At 42.9% G+C, this 20342-nt stretch overlaps 1 protein-coding gene across 7 annotated transcripts in view; it reads right to left on the bottom strand.

Moving 5' to 3' along the window:
- Nucleotides 1–20342, bottom strand: part of CLCN3 (chloride voltage-gated channel 3) — a 101657-nt gene that overhangs the window by 42773 nt on the left and 38542 nt on the right. For all 7 annotated transcript variants that reach the window (XM_038754971.1, XM_038754970.1, XM_038754968.1 and 4 more), the window contains one exon: nt 1458–1615. In XM_038754971.1, the coding sequence (XP_038610899.1) occupies nt 1458–1615 (158 nt within the window). The remainder of the gene's footprint in view (nt 1–1457; nt 1616–20342) is intronic.

The raw sequence follows: 20342 nt of genomic DNA, 5'->3' as shown, positions 1-20342 counted from the left end.
ATGTTAGATTTAATGAGTGCTTTCTGAAATATCTCTTGTTACGATTTGGCTTAACTGAAAAAAGCCTTAGGTTGGCGGACAGGTAGGAATAATTTTTTCCACAGAGTTAAACGCTTACTGATGCGTCCTGACTGACTCACCAACTAGTGGGAACTGCCTGGCTGAAATACAGTACAGTACAGTGCTCTGCACACAGTAAGCGCTCAATAAATACGATTGATTGATTGATTGATTGAAATTCTGACTGGGACTAGTGGCATGGCTGCATTAGCACCGCCTCTGTGAATGGCAGCATGGCTCTTAAAAATTAAACCTACTTCTCCACATAGGTCCTGGCCCCAGCCCTGAAAAACACCTCACGGGGCCTTTTACCTCCTAACTCCTCTATCCAAACCCTGTGGTACACGGCTCGAAAAATACTAAAATCTAAAGTACATGTCCAAATTTGTGATTGTTCCTCTTTCAAACAGTGAACTGTTTTGGTGGGGGCGGGGGGTGCTGGGAGATTCAAAGACTTGTTTTTAAAAATACTAAAACCTAAAGTACACGTTCAAATTTGTGATTGTTCTTCTTTCAAACAGTGAACTGTTTGGGGGGTGACGGTGCTGGGAGATTCAAAGACTTGTTTTTAAAAATACTAAAACCTAAAGTACATGTTCAAATTTGTGATTGTTCCTCTTTCAAACAGTGAACTGTTTTTGGAGGGGGGGGTGCTGGGAGATTCAAAGACTTGTTTTTAAAAATACTAAAACCTAAAAGTACATGTTCAAATTTGTGATTGTTCCTCTTTCAAACAGTGAACTGTTTTTGGGGGGGTGCTGGGAGATTCAAAGACTTGTTTTTGTTTCCTCCTTGACATCGCGTCAGACCACGGCTTTCATAGTCTGATATCCTGCTTCCGGAAATGTCCAGTTCCTGATGCTTCAAAGGGAAACGAGTATCACCCACTCTACCCTAGAACATACGTTCTAATTCAGAGTTTAACACTCTTAATTATTTGACACGTCAAGCACTCTAAATTCTAGGCCTTCGAACTTTGGCAGTGCCTTTTGAGGCTGCCGTTCCATTTTTGAGGGATATCAATTTCATCATTGGAAAAATTCCGTTCTAAACGGCTCCATTCACAGCTGCGGGGCAAGAACAGAGTTTAATAATGTGCATCATTTCCACTGTGAGTGGACGCGGAAGGAAGAAAGTGAGAGACAATAGCCAATCAACAACATTGTGTCGGGGTGAAAATGCAGATTGTTATTTGGTCAGTCACGGTCCGGTCACGCGAACGAAATTCATTGGCGAGTAGGGCGGGAATTCCACCTGTCCAGCTTCAAGCTGCGACACCAGGAACAGCCTGATCTTTTGTGTTGCCATTTCTGGTAAATCAGTGGCCAAAGCCTAGTATTAAATCATCTGGGCCAACATTTTACCCAAACCACTTGAAATAACCAGTCGGTACATACCCGCCGGTGCCTTTCTCTGTCTTTACATTTCTCCCGCACCCAATCGATTGTGTGGAAGTCATCGTACGTTCCAACTCCGGGGATGGGTTCATCCAAAAGATCCAGTAAGTGTGTTGAGCTGTTGATGCTTCCTCCATTTGTCATTGTATAATGTGTTCCTGTTGTAGTAAAAATGACAGCCAGTTACGCTTTCCGTACTGATATTTACAAATAATAACAGTGGGATTCGTTAAGCATTCACTATGTGCTAGGCATTGTACTAAGCATCGGGGTAGATACTGGATAATCAATCAATCGTATTTATTGAGCGCTTACTGTGTGCAGAGCACTGTACTAAGTGCTTGGGAAGTACAAGTTGAGATCATCAGGAAGTACAAGTACAAGATAATCAGGTTGGACACAGTCAGTTTCCCCCATGCGGCTCACTGTCTTAATTCTCATTTTATGGTTGAAGAAACTGAGGCAGAAAGAAGTGACTTGCTCACGGTCATCCAGCAGACAATAATAATAATAATTGTGTTTCCTAAGCACTTATTATGTGCCAAACACTGTATTCATTCATTCATTCATTCGTATTTATTGAGCGCTTACTGTGTGCACAGCACTGTACTAAGCGCTTGGGAAGTACAAGTTGGCAACATATAGAGACGGTCCCTACCCAACAGCGGGCTCACAGTCTAGAAGGGGGAGACAGACAACAAACCAAAACATATTAACAAAATAAAATAAACAGAATAAATATGTACAAGTAAAATAAATAGAATAATAAATATGTACAAACATATATACATATATACAGGTGCTGTGGGGAGGGGAAGGAGGTAAGGCGGGGGGATGGGGAGGGGGAGGAGGAGGCTCAGTCTGGCACTGGGATAGATTCAAGGTCCTACAGTTTAAGTAGTAGGAAGGAGAACAGGTACTGAATCCCCATTTTGCAGATAAGGGAACTGAGGCACAGAGAAGTGAAGTGACTTGCCCACGGTCACCCAGCACACAATAATAACTGCGGCGCTTCTTAAGTACTTACTATGTACCAAGCACTGTACTAAGTGCAGGGGTAGATTCAAGGACCTACAAACCCAAGTAGGAGGGAGAACAGGTGTCGAATTCCCATTTTGCAGATAAGGAAACTGAGGCATAGAAGTGAAATGACTTACCCAGGGTCACACAGCAGGGAAGTGGCAGAGCCGGGATCAGAACCTACGACCTCTGGCTCCCAAACCTGTGCTCTCTCCACTACACCACACTGCTTCTCTAATAATAATAATAATGCTGGTATTTATGTGCTTATCATGTAACATCATTATGGGGAAGGGACTGTCTCTCTTTATTGCTATATTGTATTTTCCTAAGTGCTTAGTACAGTGCTCCGTACACGGTAAGTACCCAATAATGAATGAATGACATCACATGAACATCATATATCATATCATATGAATGACATATCTTCTAGACTGTGAGCCCACTGTTGGGTAGGGACCGTCTCTAGATGTTGCCAACTTGTACTTCCCAAGCGCTTAGTACAGTGCTCCGCACACAGGAAGCGCTCAATAAATACGACTGAATGAACATCAAGCACTGTTCTAAGTGCTGGGGTAGATAAGTTAGTCCAGTTGGGGCTCGCAGTCTAAGTGGGAGGGAAAACAGATATTGAAAACTGGCACATTTTAGAGTTGAGGAAAATAAAAGCGCTTCCTATATAACTTCACAAGCTAAATTCTCTAATGAATTTAGAGAGTATTATCAGCTGTGATGGTCTACACCTATCAGTGGAGAACAGGTATTGAATACAGGCACATTTTAGAGTTGAGGAAAATGAAAGCACTTCCTATATAACTTCACAAGCTAAATTCTCTAATGAATTGGAGAATTAGCTAAATTCTCTAATGAATTTAGAGAGTATTATCAGCTGTGATGGTCTACACCTATCAGTAGAGAACAGGTATTGAATACTGGCGCATTTTAGAGTTGAGGAAAATGAAAGCACTTCCTATATAACTTCACAAGCTAAATTCTCTAATGAATTGGAGAATTAGCTAAATTCTCTAATGAATTTAGAGAGTATTATCAGCTGTGATGTTCTACACCTATCAGTAGAGAACAGGTATTGAATACGGGCACGTTTTAGAGTTGAGGAAAATGAAAGCACTTCCTATATAACTTCACAAGCTAAATTCTCTAATGAATTGGAGAATTAGCTAAATTCTCTAATGAATTTAGAGAGTATTATCAGCTGTGATGGTCTACACCTATCAGTAGAGAACAGGTATTGAATACTGGCGCATTTTAGAGTTGAGGAAAATGACAGCACTTCCTATATAACTTCACAAGCTAAATTCTCTAATGAATTGGAGAATTAGCTAAATTCTCTAATGAATTTAGAGAGTATTATCAGCCGTGATGGTCTACACCTATCAGTAGAGAACAGGTATTGAATACGGGCACATTTTAGAGTTGAGGAAAATGAAAGCACTTCCTATATAACTTCACAAGCTAAATTCTCTAATGAATTAGAGAATTAGCTAAATTCTCTAATGAATTTAGAGAGCATTATCAGCTGTGATGGTCTACACCTATCAGCAGAGAACAGGTATTGAATACGGGCACATTTTAGAGTTGAGGAAAATGAAAGCACTTCCTATATAACTTCACAAGCTAAATTCTCTAATGAATTGGAGAATTAGCTAAATTCTCTAATGAATTTAGAGAGTATTATCAGCTGTGATGGTCTACACCTATCAGTAGAGAACAGGTATTGAATACGGGCACGTTTTAGAGTTGAGGAAAATGAAAGCACTTCCTATATAACTTCACAAGCTAAATTCTCTAATGAATTGGAAAATTAGCTAAATTCTCTAATGAATTTAGAGAGTATTATCAGCTGTGATGGTCTACACCTATCAGTCCTTTGGATAGGTGTCATAAGTCTCCCAGAAGTGGGTTCACGTAAGTTCCAAATAGTGATCGGTTATTAGGGAAAGTGTTGATAGCATGACTTCACATTTTTTTATATATATTTATTCTTCTGAACTGAAGAACTTTTGACTACTGTATCTATTTCATCTGTACTCTCCCAGGCTTTGTTCTCCACCTAGACTGTAAACTCGCTGTGGGCCAGGAACACCTCTACCAACTCTAGACTGTGAACCCGCTGTTGGGTAGGGACCGTCTCTATATGTTGGCAACTTGTACTTCCCAAGCGCTTAGTCCAGTGCTCTGCGCACAGTAAGCGCTCAATAAATAAGACTGAATGAATGAATGAATGAACTCTGTTATACTGTACTCTTGCAAGCGCTTAGTACAGGGCTCTGCACAGCCTTAGAGCTGCTCATAGAAGCAGCTTGGCTTAGTGGATAATAATAATAATAATGGCATTTATCAAGCGCTTACTATGTGCAAAGCACTGTTCTAAGAGCTGGAGAGGTTACAAGGTGATCCAGTTGTCCCATCGGGGGCTCACCACCTTAATCCCCATTTTCCAGATGAGGTAACTGAGGCCCAGAGAAGTGAAGTGACTTGCCCCAAGTCACACAGCTGACAATTGGCGGAGCCGGGATTTGAACCCATGAACTCTGACTCCAAAGCCCCTGCTCTTTCCACTGAGCCACGCTGGATAGAGATGGGAGTTAGAAGGACCTGGGTTCTAACTCCAGCTCTCCCACGCGTCTGCTGTGTGACCTTGGGCAAATAAATCACTTCACTTCTCTGGGGCTCAGTTACCTCGCCTGTAAAATGGGAATTAAGAGCGTGAGCCCCATGTGGGACAGGGACTGTGTCTGACCTGATTGAGCTGGATCTACCCCAGTGCTTAGAACAGTGCCTGGCACATAGTAAGCGCTTAACAAGTACCATTATTATTAATAATAATAATAATAATAACAGTAGAGTTGATTGATTTTTGAACAGAGCTCTTACAGTAGGCACTCAAATACTACTAATGACTATGAAAACTTGGTTTCAGATTACTTCCCTCCCTGATGTATGGATGAGGCCATAGCGAGATCTGCATGAGCCTGGCCTTGTGAGAGGTCCCGCCCCTCTCAGCTTCCTCACCACCGCTACTTTCCATTAGTCAATGTGGTCACATCTCTATTGTGGGCAGAGCACAATGGAATAATAATAATAATAATAATAATAATAATAATAATAATAATAATAATGGCATTTATTAAGTGCTTACTATGTGCAAGGCACTGTTCTAAGCGTGGAATAATAATAATAATAATAATGGCATTTATTAAGTGCTTACTATGCGCAAGGCACTGTTCTAAGCGCTGGGGAGGTTACAAGGTGATCAGGTGGTCCCACAGGGGGTTCACAGTCTTAATCCCCATTTTACAGACGAGGGAACTGAGGCCCAGAGAAGTGACTTGCCCAAAGTCACACAGCTGACAAATGGCCGAGCCGGGATTTGAACCCATGACCTCCGACTCCAAAGCCCGTGCTCTTTCCACTGAGCCACAGTCCCTGAAAGAGCTAACAGCTGTGGAGAAACTCACAGCAACCACGGAGGGAGAAGTCCTGCTTCACCACAAGTCCTTATGATAATAATAATAAAGAAGATAAGTGACTTGCCTAAGGCCACACGGCAGATAAGTAGCAGAGCCGGGATTAGAACCCATGTCCGCTGCTGCCCAGGCCTGTGCTCTTTCCATTACACCACGGTGCTCCTCACTGCCAATACTGCTATCGCTCCTTGGCCTCAAGTGATTCTGGACTAAATAATCCGAGAAACCCAGTCTTCTTCCTATCTCTCCTCTGATTCCCTTTTTCCATTCCACACCTGGCTCCACACCACCCTGCGGACGATTCTTTCAAAATACAAGAATGGCAGAAGGGGCAACGAGCCAGAGGAATAAAAATAAATGTTAAGGAAAGTTTTATGGTAAAACCGCAGGCTCCCCAGTAAGTCTAAAGTGGAAAATGTTAACGTGTAAAATGAAAACATTTGAAATCTCCCCCCGAAATGAATCTCCCCCTTCTAGACTGTGAGCCCGCTGTTGGGTAGGGACCGTCTCTATGTGTTGCTGACTTGTACTTCCCAAGCGCTTAGTACAGTGCTCTGCACACAGTAAGCGCTCAATAAATATGATTGATTGATTGACTGAAAATCATTTAATAATCCATGGAAAAGCAAGTACAGTTCCTTAGGACTCAAACAATTTTACAATTCAGTTAGTAACAAGTTGACAATAATAACTTGAATGCCTGCCATGCTTTCCCTTGGTTTAGTTTTGCTGCTTTCCAGGTTATCAGAATTGCATTCAGGGACTCACCATGCTAGTAACAGGATAAACACGTACTACGATTACTATACTGTGTGTGGCGTGCTTGAAGTGTATTAAGTGATTGATTGATTATTAAGTTTTTGGGAAAGTACCATACGTGAGAGGTGCAATACAAGGTCATTTACCGTGTCCAGGTGGTCAAAGGGTTTAACCGCTGGCTGTCCGGGGCACCTGAGAACCATCAAAATCACTCTGGTCAGTGACTTGCCCAAAGTCACACAGCTGACCATTGGAGGAGCCGGGATTTGAACCCATGACCTCTGACTCCCAAGCCCGTGCTCTTTCCACTTTGGGCACGTCCCTTTACTTCACGGGGCCTCAGTTACCTTATCGGTAAAATGAGGGTTGAGACTGCGAGCCCTGGGCGGTTCAGGGACCTTGTCCAGCCTGATTAGCTTGTTTCTACTCCAGCACTTAGAATAGTGCCTGGCACACAGAAAGCACTTAACAAATACATTTAAAAAGAAAAACCCCACCACAAGCCGAGTAAACAAACTAGCCTGCACCCAACCGGAAAAAACGATTCCTGAGCAACAGATGGGGTGGCCTGCCCGGGCCAAAAACCTCCAACCTTCAACACGAGAACCAGGTGCAAAAAATTATCAGGCACCCTGACTGTGGCTGGTTCCCTTCTGTTTGCCCTGTATTTCTCTGCTATCTTCTCGGCCTGAACTGGAGAGAGGTTGAGCCATATAATTAAGAGTTTATTGTCCATTTTCCTCCTACACGACACACTTTTCTTTCATAATGGCAAACTCATTTGTATTTATTGAGCGCTTACTGTGTGCAGAGCACTGCACTAAGCGCTTGGGAAGTCCAAGTTGGCGACATCTCGAGACGGTCCCTACCCAACAGCGGGCTCACAGTCTAGAAGGGGGGAGACAGACAACAAAACAAAACATATTGACAAAATAAAATAAATAGAATAAATACGTACAAGTAAATATGTACAAGTGGTAACTTCATTACAGAACACCTTACATGATGCAGAGTCTCAAAGTGCAGTGACCTAAAATTATTTGCCAGAAGTAGTTTGTGCTTCCTGTCATTTATTTTAGTTCCAGAGGCTGAAATGTAGGGGGAAGACACACATTTCTCTCAGTCTCCTTTAAGGACACTTTCTGCTTACAAAGAAAGCAGCTCCCAATTTTCTTTACCTATAAATCTGGAGGACGCACTAAAACATTCGCACCACAACAGGTTTTTTTTGGCTACCCTGCCAAAACTCACGGAGTCATTTTATACAACTCAATTCCACATTTTCAAGGATATATCATTAGTCTAGCTCTGGATTCAAATAAAAATTGCCCTGAATGACTGTTGGTTAATGTTGTATGAACAGCCTCTTGCGTGTGACTCAAAAATGGCAGTTGCCGATTCCACAACGGGAAAGGTTTCCTACAGATCATCATCATCATCACCATCAATCGTATTTATTGAGCACTTACTATGTGCAGAGCACTGTACTAAGCACTTGGGAAGTACAAATTGGCAACATATAGAGACAGTCCCTGCCCAACAGTGGGCTCACAGTCTAAAAGGGGGAGACAGAGAACAAAACCAAACATACTAACAAAATAAAATAAATAGAATAGATATGTACAAGTAAAATAAATAAATAGAGTATATATCTTTAGTCTAGCTCTGGATTCAAATAAAAATTGCCCGGAATGACCGGTGGTTAATGTTGTATGAACAGCCTCTTGCGTGTGACTCAAAAATGGCAGTTGGCGATTCCCCAACGGGAAAGATTTCCTACAGATCAAAATGTACCATTGCTGGGGACTGGGGCCATGTTTTGATGGCGCTGCCCAGTCACCAGGACTTGAGTGTCTGTCTGTGGAGCCCAGAAAGGGTTAATAATAATAATAATAATGGCATTTATTAAGCGCTTACTATGTGCAAAGCACTGTTCTAAGCGCTGGGGAGGTTACAAGGTGATCAGGTTGTCCCTCGTGGGGCTCACAGATTTAATCCCCATTTTACAGATGAGGGAACTGAGGCCTGGAAAAGTTAAGTGACTTGCCCAAAGTCACACAGCTGACAATTGGTGGAGCCGGGATTTGAACCCATGACCTCTGCCTCCAAAGCCCGTGCTTTTTCCTACTGAGCCACGCTGCTTCTCAAGCAGCGGTTAAGAAAGACAGTACTGAAACTGCACCGCCCCTTTTTATGTCTTCTCTTGGTGACCTCTGTTATTCAACTGCCCTTCAACTACTGAGCTTATGGATCCAGAAGGCAGGAGGGAGGAAACCCTCAGCACTCAACCCATTAAAACCATTCAGCGCGTGAAGAAAAATACGAAGCATCGCTGAGGGTTTTTAAAAGAGGCGTAACCGAGAGCACTGGGGAGTTTTTGTGCGAGGAAGGGCTTTGGTTCTGTCAAACGGGAAAAAGTCTGCGGCACGGACTGAAAGGAAAGATAATAAGAAGCACTTACTATCTGCCAAGCACTGTTCAAAGCACTAGGGTGGATCCACATTAATCAGGTTGGACACAGTCCCGGACCCACCTCGGGCTCACACTCTTATCCCCACTTTACAGATGAGGGAACTGAGGCCCAGAGAAGGTCACACAGCAGACACGTGGTAGGGCCGGGATTAGAACCCACGTCCTTCTGATTCCCAGACCATTAAGCCGTGCTGCTTCTCTATCCTCTCTTAGTCTACGGTGTTTGATCAAGTAAATCTGTCCCTAGCATGGATATCAAACAAGGAGAACTCCCTGGCTTTCCAATCTCCACAATGCCAGCGGCGTATTTTTATATATTTTGCATTCCTAGAGAAGTTGCCACAATCTGAGCATTTAAAAGCTGTTCTACTGTTTGTGAAACCAGAACGAGACTGACCAATCGACAGATTTATATTAATTAGGGAGAAGCCGGGTTGTGGCTAATTAAGCAGAAGTTACAACCAGCTAGAGATTTGGAAAGGCATATTACTGCAGTAATCTAGAGATTTGGAAAGCCATATTACTGCAGTGAAGCCAAACTGAAATGTCAGAAAGTGAGAGCTTTGAGGAAGATAACGGAATTAATCTTAAAATAGCACTAGTTAACATTATCTAGTTGAATAACCCACATAATAAAGCAACAAAATGCTGGGTAACACCAATATCTCTGACTAAAAACCTTTTTAAAAACCCTGGTGATAAGAAAAGTCTTTCTAGCTGCTCTCTCTTTTTGGCCAGATAGGTCACACCAATTTTCACTCTCGGGTTCCTCCAGAATTTAAAACCTGTGAGATTTGATGGATTACTCTCACTGTCAAATTCTAGAACATTTTGCAGGCAAGGGTGATTGACTTGATATCTGCCCTTCTTAAATGGTGGCATATGCAACAGACTCTTTTACACAAAATGTCAAAGGAATATAAATCTAACTAAAAGGCACAAGATGGCCAACGGGGCAGGTGTAACTTTCTAGTGGAAAATTCCAGCTCCGACCCAAATCAACAGAGAGCAAGTCTAAGCATTTGAGGTTTCTGCTAACGGGAATTTTCCCAAAGTAGGCAAGACTCACATTTTTTTGGAGCCATTTTCCACTAGTCTAGCTTGTCTCTCCTGTCCCAAGGCCCCTGATGTCAGCAGTCTGCTTCCTTGACCAAAATCACTTGGGGCTTTTCCAGCTTTTGACCTTGTAACCCACCCAGCCTGGGAGTCGGAAAGACCTGAGTTCCAATCCCAACTTTGCTGCTTTTTGGCTTTGTGACCTTTGGTAAGTCCCTGTGCCTCAATTACCTCATCTGTAAAATGGGGATTAAGATTGTCAGCCCCATGAGCTGACAATCCAATCTGATTAGCTCCCACCTATCCTAGATCTTAGAACAGTACTTGACACCCAATAAGCGCTTAAATACCATCATCATTCATTTATTCAATCGCATTTATTGAGCGCTTACTGTGTGCAGAGCACTGTACTAAGCGTTTGGGAAGTACAGTTGGCAACATATGGAGACGGTCCCTACCCAACAACGGGCTCACAGTCTAGAAGGGGGAGACAGACACAAAACAAAACATGTGGGCAGGTGTCAAGTCATCAGAATAAATAGAAGTAAAGCTAAATGTATATCATTAACAAAATAAATAGAATAGTAAATATTTACAAGTAAAATAGAGTAATAAATCAGTACAAACATATATACTGACGCTGTGGGGAAGGGAAAGGAGGTAGGGCGGGGGGAGAGGAAAAAGAGGGCTCAGTCTGGGAAGGCCTCCTGGAGGAGGTGAGCTCTCAGTAGGGCTTTGAAGGGAGGAAGAGAGCTAGCTTGGCGGATGTGCGGAGGGAGGGCATTCCAGGCCAGAGGGAGGACATTAATATTATTATTATTGCACACCTGAGGCAGGATACTCAATCAATCGCATTTATTGAGCACTTACTGTGTGCAGAGCACTGTACTAAGCGCTTGGGAAGTACAAGTTGGCAACATACAGAGACAGTCCCTACCCAACAGTGGGCTCACAGTCTAAAAGGGGGAGACAGAGAACAAAATCAAACATACTAACAAAATAAAATAAATCGAATAGATATGTACAAGTAAAATAAATGAATAAATAGAGTACTAAATATGTGCAGAAGCCTAAGAAGGAGGATAACAGAAGCCTGAGGGAAGTAGCTGGAAGTCAGGTCAATCAGAAAGCTCGGGAGAATTCAGTCTAATATTTCCCAAACAGCCTATCTGTATGATCCGTCCATCTAATGTGTTTCTGCCCTACCACAACCCCCAACCATGAACTCACTGAGACAGAACCTAAGAGAGCTGTGAAGAAACATCTATTTGCTTCCAAGTTTTTCAAACTGATGTTAAGTTTGCCTCATGGTGATTCTGCCCATCAGTGAGGAGAGAACCAGGATGATAGCCCTAGTTTAGTTGGGGAAACCGACTACTTTTTTCCTTGGTGTACATTTTGGAGCTCACTTTCATTTTGTGATGTTTAAGATCCAAGATCCTAGGAGTGGAAATGGCAGGTCCTGTTGCCCACAATCCCATAAGGCAAATAAGTGTGTTAACTCCTTGTTGGTCTCTTTCAATGTGATCCACAGACTAAGACACCTGGTGTGATGGTCAAATCATTCCCCCCGCCACCCCCCTCTTTTTTCTTTTTTAACCTTGGGATTGACTGGTGAAGACTTGACTTCCCACTACCAGTACAATTCAAGTCAATTATCCACAAATTTCAGGAGATGTGGGGGGGAAGCTTTCACCGGAGACGAATAATCGAAGCCAAACTTTATTCTTTGGCCTTGCACTACTCAGATAAGCTGCTAATTAACGCTTGACTTCTGAATCACTATCTACAAGTAATTAGCAAACACCTAATTCATAATAAGAATTTTCGTATTTAAGCACTATGGTCTGAGAGCTATAATAAACCATATTGGCCACAGCCCCTTTCTCACCTAAGGATCAGAGTTTAAGTAATAGATTAAGCACATAAGTAACACATGTTATTATGTGTTATACTGTTGTGTTGTACTCTCCCAACTACTTGGTACGGTGCTCTGCACACTGTAAGAGCTCAATAAATTTGGTTGATTGATACAAGGTACAAATACAACCGAGAAAAAGATGACCCAAAGTTCCTTTACAAGTATTGAGTCCAATCTGCCTACCAAATTCATTCCTATCTCCACCTAATGAGTTGACAAAATGCCCAGAGGGGAAACCAGTATATCAAAACTAAAACAGCTACAAGGGAGGATCTCGCAGGGACAACTTAGAAGTGCTATTATTGTTTACATGGATCTTCAGAAGGCAAAAACTCTCTGCGGGCAGGGAAAGTACCAACTCTGTTGTAGTATGCTCTTCTAAGCCCTTAGTACAGTGCTCGGCATACAGTAAGACACTCAATAAATAACCAATTGCTTTTTTACTTGTTTGAAAAAATTATTTTCAATTAAGCAATGTGGGTGGGGGGGGCCTCTGGAAGGAAGCAGTGCACTATTTGTTATCTGAAAAGCGCTCAAAGGCAGGAAATATAAGCTCATTATGAACACAGGGACATGTCTGCTAATTCTGTTTGTACTGTACTCTCCCAAGAGCTTAGTACAGCGCTCTGCACAGAGTAAATGCTCAATAAATCCAATTAATTGATTAATGTCCCAACTTTATAAAAAGTCTTGCAGGTTAGCTTAGGTCCACAGGCCTAAAGCCAATCTAATCTTGGCTCTGTCACTTCTTATGTGCAGAGCCCTCTACTAAGCGCTTGGAAGAGGACAATAAAACAAAATTAGCAGACATGTTACACTTTAATTTGCACCCTTGGTTCACCCCTCCCTCAGCCCCTCATATCTATAATCTATTTATGGATTTATAGCTGTAATCTAGCTATAATTCTACTTATTCTGACGGTTTTGACACCTTTCTACATGTTATGTTTTGTTGTCTGTCTCCCCCTTCTAGACTGTGAGCCCGTTGTTGGGTAGGGACTGTCTCTATATGTTGCCGACTTGCACTTCCCAAGCGCTTAGTACAGTGCTCTGCACACCGTAAGTGCTCAATAAATACGATTGAATGAATGAATAATCTCACTGTGGAAGGGGAACATGTCTATCAACTGTTTCACTCTCCCAAGCACCGAAAGCTCTGAACATAGGAAGCGATCAATAAGTATGATTGACTGATTAAAAATACAACGAAACACTGTTTTAGAAAAGGGAAAATCTTATGAACTACTTAACTTGGACAAGACATTGTTGGTGATAGGAGGAGAAAAAGAAAAGAAGTCTAGCTCCTTAATAAAACTTGGGAGCTGGTTTGGAAAGGAACTGACTTCTCTGACCAGGCCGCAAACCCCAAGGGAACTAGTCTGTCCTAACAAAGACAGAAGAGCATTCCCATTAGCACTAAAAAGATCCTGATAGTAAATCAATGGAATCAATATCTCTGACTAATGGAGTTGACTGTATTTTTTCTACTTTTTTTGTGGGGGGGAGGGGGAGAGAGGATACTCGGACATGTTTCACAATTATAGCTTGAGCGGGAGTAGGTAACATCCAAGTTACAGTCTTAAATTCATGGTCCCTGAACCAAGCTGTTTAACTTGAGTACTACAAGGAAACGTACAGTTCACCACATTTATGAACACCATCTCCTCCCCTGCATCAACAATAAACTGGAGCTGTTTCTCCGAGTTGGCATTTATGCAGCTCCCAGTTTATGACGTAACATCAAAAAGTAGACTTACCTGTCCATATGATCATGTCTAACCATACTTTATACTGTATTTTTAAAACTGAAAGTTGTTTGGAACAAAAGCCACCCACAATCCTAAAAGTGAAATGGCCCAAATACTGGTTTCCTAATATCATCGTTACCAGAGCATTTTTAGGGCACATACTGAATTCAGTCCTGAACTTGAAGATAATAATAATAATAAACTGAACTTGAAGATGCAATTTCTGCCCTCACCCATCTCAAGTAAATATAACTAATCGTCCAGGATAAGTGGTAGGCGATTGTATGAATTTCATTGCTTCTTTTAAAGTTTCTCAATAATTTTCAAAACGAAGTCCTACTAGACCACGCTTTGTTTCGCCCTCAACTGAGCATGCATGACAAAAAGTTGGGTCCTGTAATAAGTGCTTGAGTACATTCAAGTTAAACAGGTTGGATACAGCCCATGTCCCACATGGGACTCAAAGTCTTACTCCCCATTTTACCACCAAGTTGGGGCAGGAGTCAAAGGACTTTTATTCCATCACTCAATCAATAGTATTTATTGAGTGCTTGGTCTGCACAGACTATTATACTAAGCACCTAGGAGAGTACATTAGTGTACTACCTTCTTAAAGCTTACAATAATAACACCGAGCGCTTACTATGTTGTGTGTACTATACAAAGGGCTGGGAAGAGACGAGATAATCATGTTGGACACAGTCCCTGTCCCACATGGGGCTCACAGGCTAGGTAAAAGGGAGTAGGATTTCATCCCCATTTTGCAGATGAGGAAATGGAAGCACAGACTTGGCCACACAGCAGAGATATGGCAGAGCCTGGATTGAAACCCAGCTCCTCTGACTTCCAGGTGGTGCTCCTTCCAAGAGGCCAGGCTGCTTCTGTACAATCTCCCAAACACTTAAACACAACTACAATGCTTTGCAATCCGTAGAGGCTCAAATACTCACGGTTGATTACATCATAAGAAGGCCTGAAAGAACCGGGAATGCATGGTTGACTTTTACCCTAAGGATGGGGTGGATCAGTAATACCTAGGGGGCCACGGGGACCTTCAAATGGGCCCTGGAATAAACACAAATCGCTGGAAAGCCAACACTACTTGGAAGGGAACAAAGCTCCATGCTTTGCAAGCAGCAGCAGGTCATCGGAAGCCTGGGGGAAACGTTAATGGCAACACAAAAAACCCCTGTTAAATTCCTCTCGAGGGATCAAGGTTTCAAATTCATTCAATCGTATTTATTGAGCACTTACTGTGTGCAGAGCACTGTGCTAAGCGCTTGGGAAGTACACGTTGGCAACATATAAAGACGGTTCCTACCCCACAACGGGCTCACAGTCTAGAAGGGGGAGACAGGCAACAGAACAAAACACGTGGACAGGTGTCAAAATCGTCAGACCAAATAGAAGTATTGCTATATGCACATCATTAAGTAGAATAGTAAATATGTACAAGTAAAATAGAGTAGTAACTCTGTACAAATATATACAAGTAATGATGGCATTTATTAAGCGCTTACTACGTGCAAAGCACTATTCTAAGCGCTGGGGTGGTTACAATAATAATAATGATGACATTTCTTAAGCACTTACTACGTGCAAAGCACTGTTCTACGTGCTGGGGAGGTTACAAGGTTGTCCCACAGTGGGCTCTCAGTCTTAATCCCCATCTTACAGATGAGGCAACCGCAGCACAGAGAAGTTAAGTGACTTGCCCAAAGTCACACAGCTGACAAGTGGTGGAACCTGGATTTGAACCCAGCTCCTCCTGACTATCAGGCTCGTGCTGTATCCCCTAGGCCACGCTGCTTCTCATCATTTGATCAACTGAAGAGAATCCATACACCCAGTAAGCACTCAAATACACCCAGTTCTCTGACGCAGGGGTCACATTCTTGCACAACCGAGCAAGGAAAGCTCACTTGGTACCGTGTCATGCACATGTGTGCAACTGTTTCTTCCACCACAGTGTTACACTTTCCAGACCAGCTTCTGCCGTCAGTAGAAACCTACCTAACGCTGCAATTGCAGTGTGGGGTGAAAACAGGTATTCGGGAAGAACTGAGGATGCTGAATCTGTGATCATATGACACATAATTACTTGAGAGCAAATTAATTGTAGTAAAATGTGTCTATTTCTTGTGTTACCACCTTCAGCTCTGTGGTCTAAAACAGTATCATCATATTTTAAGATCGGAATTGATGAGTTAAAAGGTTAACTGCTAAAAACAAATAAAGATTCTATTTGCCCTTTCAGTCTGAGTTTCCTAAATGCCTTACAGAACGTGTCCACCAACCCTGTTGTACTGTACTCTCCCAAGTGCTTAGTACAGTACAGTAAGCACTCAATAAATATCACTGAATGATGGAAAGGCCATTTCTGAATTATACTAAAGTAACAAGTATTCGGGAAGAACTGAGGATACTGAATCTGTGATCATATGACACCTAATTACTTGAGACCAAATGAATTGTAGTAAAATGTGTCTATTTCTTGTGTTACCACCTCCAGCTCTGTGGTCTAAAACAGTATCATCATATTTTAAGACTGGAATTGATGAGTTAAAAGGTTAACTGCTAAAAACAAATTAGGATTCTATTTGCCCTTTCAGGCTCTCTGAGTTGCTTAAATGCCTTACAGAACGTGTCCACCAACCCTGTTGTACCGTACTCTCCCAAGTGCTTAGTACAGTACAGTAAGCACTCAATAAATGCCACTGAATGATGGAAAGGCCATTTGTGAATTATACTAAAATAAACAAGTATTTGGGAAGAACTGAGGATGCTGAATCTGTGATCATATGACACATAATTACTTGAGATTAAATGAATTGCAGTAAAATGTGCTTATTTCTTGTGTTACCACCTCCAGCTCTGTGGTCCAAAACAGTATCATCATACTTTAAAACTGGAATTGATAAGAGTTAAAAGGTTAATTGCTAAAAACAAATTAGGATTCTATTTGCCCTTTCAGTCTCTCTGAGTTGCTTAAATGCCTTACAGAACGTGTCCACCAACCCTGTTGTACTGTACTCTCCCAAGTGCTTAGTACAGTACAGTAAGCACTCAATAAATATCACTGAATGATGGAAAGGCCATTTGTGAATTATACTAAAGTAAATAAAAAGAACAGCAGTGGTTTACCTTTCTAGTTAGCCAAAAATTAAGATTTAGGGCAACGGCACATACATAAACTGCTTGACCAATACCAATCTACATAGCACGGTGGATTTGTGCGAGGTTCAGGACCAATTAACTATTTACTGAGCACTTACTGTGTGCAGAGCACTGTATCAAGTGCTTGGGAGAGTACAGTATAACAGAGTTAACATACACATTCCCTGCCCGCAGTGCGCTTACAGTCTGGAGGGAAAATTTGGAGGGTGGGGGAGGACTTTTTTTTAATGGTATGTGTGCAGCGTGGCTCAGTGGAAAGAGCCTGGGCTTGGGAGTCAGAGGTCATGGGTTCAAATCCCGGCTCCGCCGCTTGTCAGCAGTGTGACTTTGGGCAAGTCACTTCACTTCTCTGTGCCTCAGTTACCTCATCTGTAAAATGGGGATTAAGATTGTGAGCCCCACATGGGACGACCTGATCACTTTGTATCCCCCCCACTGCTTAGAATGGAAAGAGCCCGGGCTTTGGAGCCAGAGGTCATGGGTTCCAATCCCGGCTCCGCCACATGTCTGCTGGGTGACCTTGGGCAAGTCACTTAACTTCTCTGAGCCTCAGTTCCCTCATCTGTAAAACGGGGATTAAGACTGTGAGCCCCACGTGGGACAACCTGATCACCTTGTATCCCCCCCAGCGCTTAGAACAGTGCTTTGCACATAGTAAGCGCTTAACAAATGCCACCATTATTATTATTATTATTATTATTAGAATGGTGCTTTGCACAAAGTAAGTGCTTAACAAATACCAAAATTATTATTATTCTAGGAACCTGTTCTGGGAGGTTTAATCAAGGATTGATCCAAATCCCTTTAGAACTTACTGCTATTTTTCTTCTAGACTGTGAGCCCACTGTTGGGTAGGGACCGTCTCTATATGTTGCCAACTTGTACTTCCCAAACGCTTAGTACGGAGCTCTGCACACAGTAAGTGCTCAATAAATACGACTGATTGATTGATTGATTGATTGTTAAAGCGTTATGAGTCAACAACTGTTGTAAGCGCTGGAGTAGACACACATTTATCAGGTTGGGTAGAGTCCCTGTCCCACCCGGGGCTCACAATCTGCCCCTGTTAGATTATAAGCCCTTGAGGGATAGAGCCCAGGCCTAGTCCCTGCCTGGATATTCTTTCCCAGCATTCATTCATTCATTCAATCGTATTTATTGAGCGCTTCCTGTGTGCAGAGCACTGGACTAAGCGTTTGGGAAGTCCAAGTCGGAAACATATAGAAACATGAATACCAAATCTGGCCACGTCCTACCTCTGGCCCGGAATGCCCTCAATCAATCAATCAATCAATCGTATTTATTGAGCGCTTACTATGTGCAGAGCACTGTACTAAGCGCTTGGGAAGTACAAATTGGCAACACATAGAGAAAGTCCCTATCCAACAGTGGGCTCACAGTCTAAAAGGGGGAGACAGAGAACAGAACCAAACATACCAACAAAATAAAATAAATAGGATAGAAATGTACAAGTAAAATAAATAAATAAATAAATAAATAAATAGAGTAATAAATATGTACAACCATATATACATATATACAGGTGCTGTGGGGAAGGGAAGGAGGTAAGATGGGGGGATGGAGAGGGGGACGAGGGGGAGAGGAAAGAAGGGGCTCAGTCTGGGAAGGCCTCCTGGAGGAGGTGAGCTCTCAGCAGGGCCTTGAAGGGAGGAAGAGAGCTAGCTTGGCAGATGGGCAGAGGGATTGGGGGCATTCCAGGCCCGGGGGTCGATGGTGGGACAGGCGAGAACGAGGTACAGTGAGGAGATTAGCGGCGGAGGAGCGGAGGGTGCGGGCTGGGCTGGAGAAGGACAGAAGGGAGGGGAGGTAGGAGGGGGCCAGGGGATGGACAGCCTGGAAGCCCAGGGTGAGGAGTTTCTGTCTGATGCGCAGATTGATCGGTTGCCCTCCCTCCTCAAATCCGCCAAACAATCACACTTCCCCCCTTCAAAGCCCGACCGCATGGCTCAGTGGAAACAGCCCGGGCTTTGGAGTCAGAGGTCATGGGTTCAAATCCCGGCTCTGCCAATTGTCAGCTGTGTGACTTTGGGCAAGTCACTTCACTTAGTATAGCGTCCTGAACACAGTAAGCGCTTAATACTGGCCATTGATACGGCTATTACAACTACCAGCCCTTTCTCCACTGTCCCCTCCCAGCAGACTACAGCTGTCAGGAGCCCGGGACTGCACTTTCTTCCCTCGGAAGCTTCTGCTCTTCAAATCCTCCTTCATCCTTGCATCCGCTACCAAGGCCACTACAGAGTCCACGCTAGCTATATACCTCCAAGCGACCGACCACCTTCTCCACTGCAGACACCTACATCCCCAACTGCGTGCACCCACAGACCTAGTGAATGGCAGCAAACTCCGAAATCCACCGCTAAAAAGGTATAGGTGACTCTCCCAACTTGGACTTCCTATTAAAAAGGGTAATAATTTTTAAAAAAAAAGGCAAATTCTTACTAGTTGTGTAATGGATAGGAAGATGAAGACATCTGCTCATTAGGAAGTGAGCCAACAAGCTTATTTCAAATAGGGCTTACCTTTGGTTGTACTTGAAATGTCCCAGAAAACTGCTGCTGCCGCCTCCTCCTTCCTGGGAAGGAAGAAATGATCTGAAATCCTTAAAGCCTGAAAGAGATCAGATTTGTAGATCCGTAGATCTTTCCACGGATCTGAAGGAGAAACATTTCGGTGATCCTCATGGCTGTTATTTCCAAAATAAACTAAGTCGTTTGTGTTAAATGGTACCTTCACAGCTACCTTAAACTTCATCTTGAGTTAGACGGACGCCTAAAGAACCATAATCAATTGATCAATGGTGTTTATCCAATATGGCAATACCAATGGCATTTATCGAATATGAGAAGCGGCATGGCCTAGTGGAAGGCACATACGCTTGAGACTCAGAAGGACCCGGGTTCTAATCCTGCCTCTGCCACATACCTGCTGTGCGACCTTGGGGAAGTCACTTCACTGGGCCTCAGTTACCTCACCTGTGAAATGGGGATTGAGAGTGTGAGCCCCATGTGTGTCCAACCTGGTTAGTTTCTAACAACCCTCGAGCTTAGAACAGTGCCTGGCACACAATAAGCGCTTAACAAATACCATAAAATAAAATAAAATAAATCTCTGTCTGGAAGAGGGTCCCAAGTGCTTGCAAAAGTACCACAGGCCCCAAATAACCATGAGCTCTTTGCCAACTGTTTACTGACTAAAAAAAAAACAAATCTAATCTCTTTCA

The sequence above is a fragment of the Tachyglossus aculeatus genome, chromosome 12 (assembly GCF_015852505.1).
Source record: "Tachyglossus aculeatus isolate mTacAcu1 chromosome 12, mTacAcu1.pri, whole genome shotgun sequence".
NCBI classification, from domain to species: Eukaryota; Metazoa; Chordata; class Mammalia; order Monotremata; family Tachyglossidae; genus Tachyglossus; species Tachyglossus aculeatus.
This window is presented reverse-complemented; position numbering and strand designations above follow the sequence as displayed.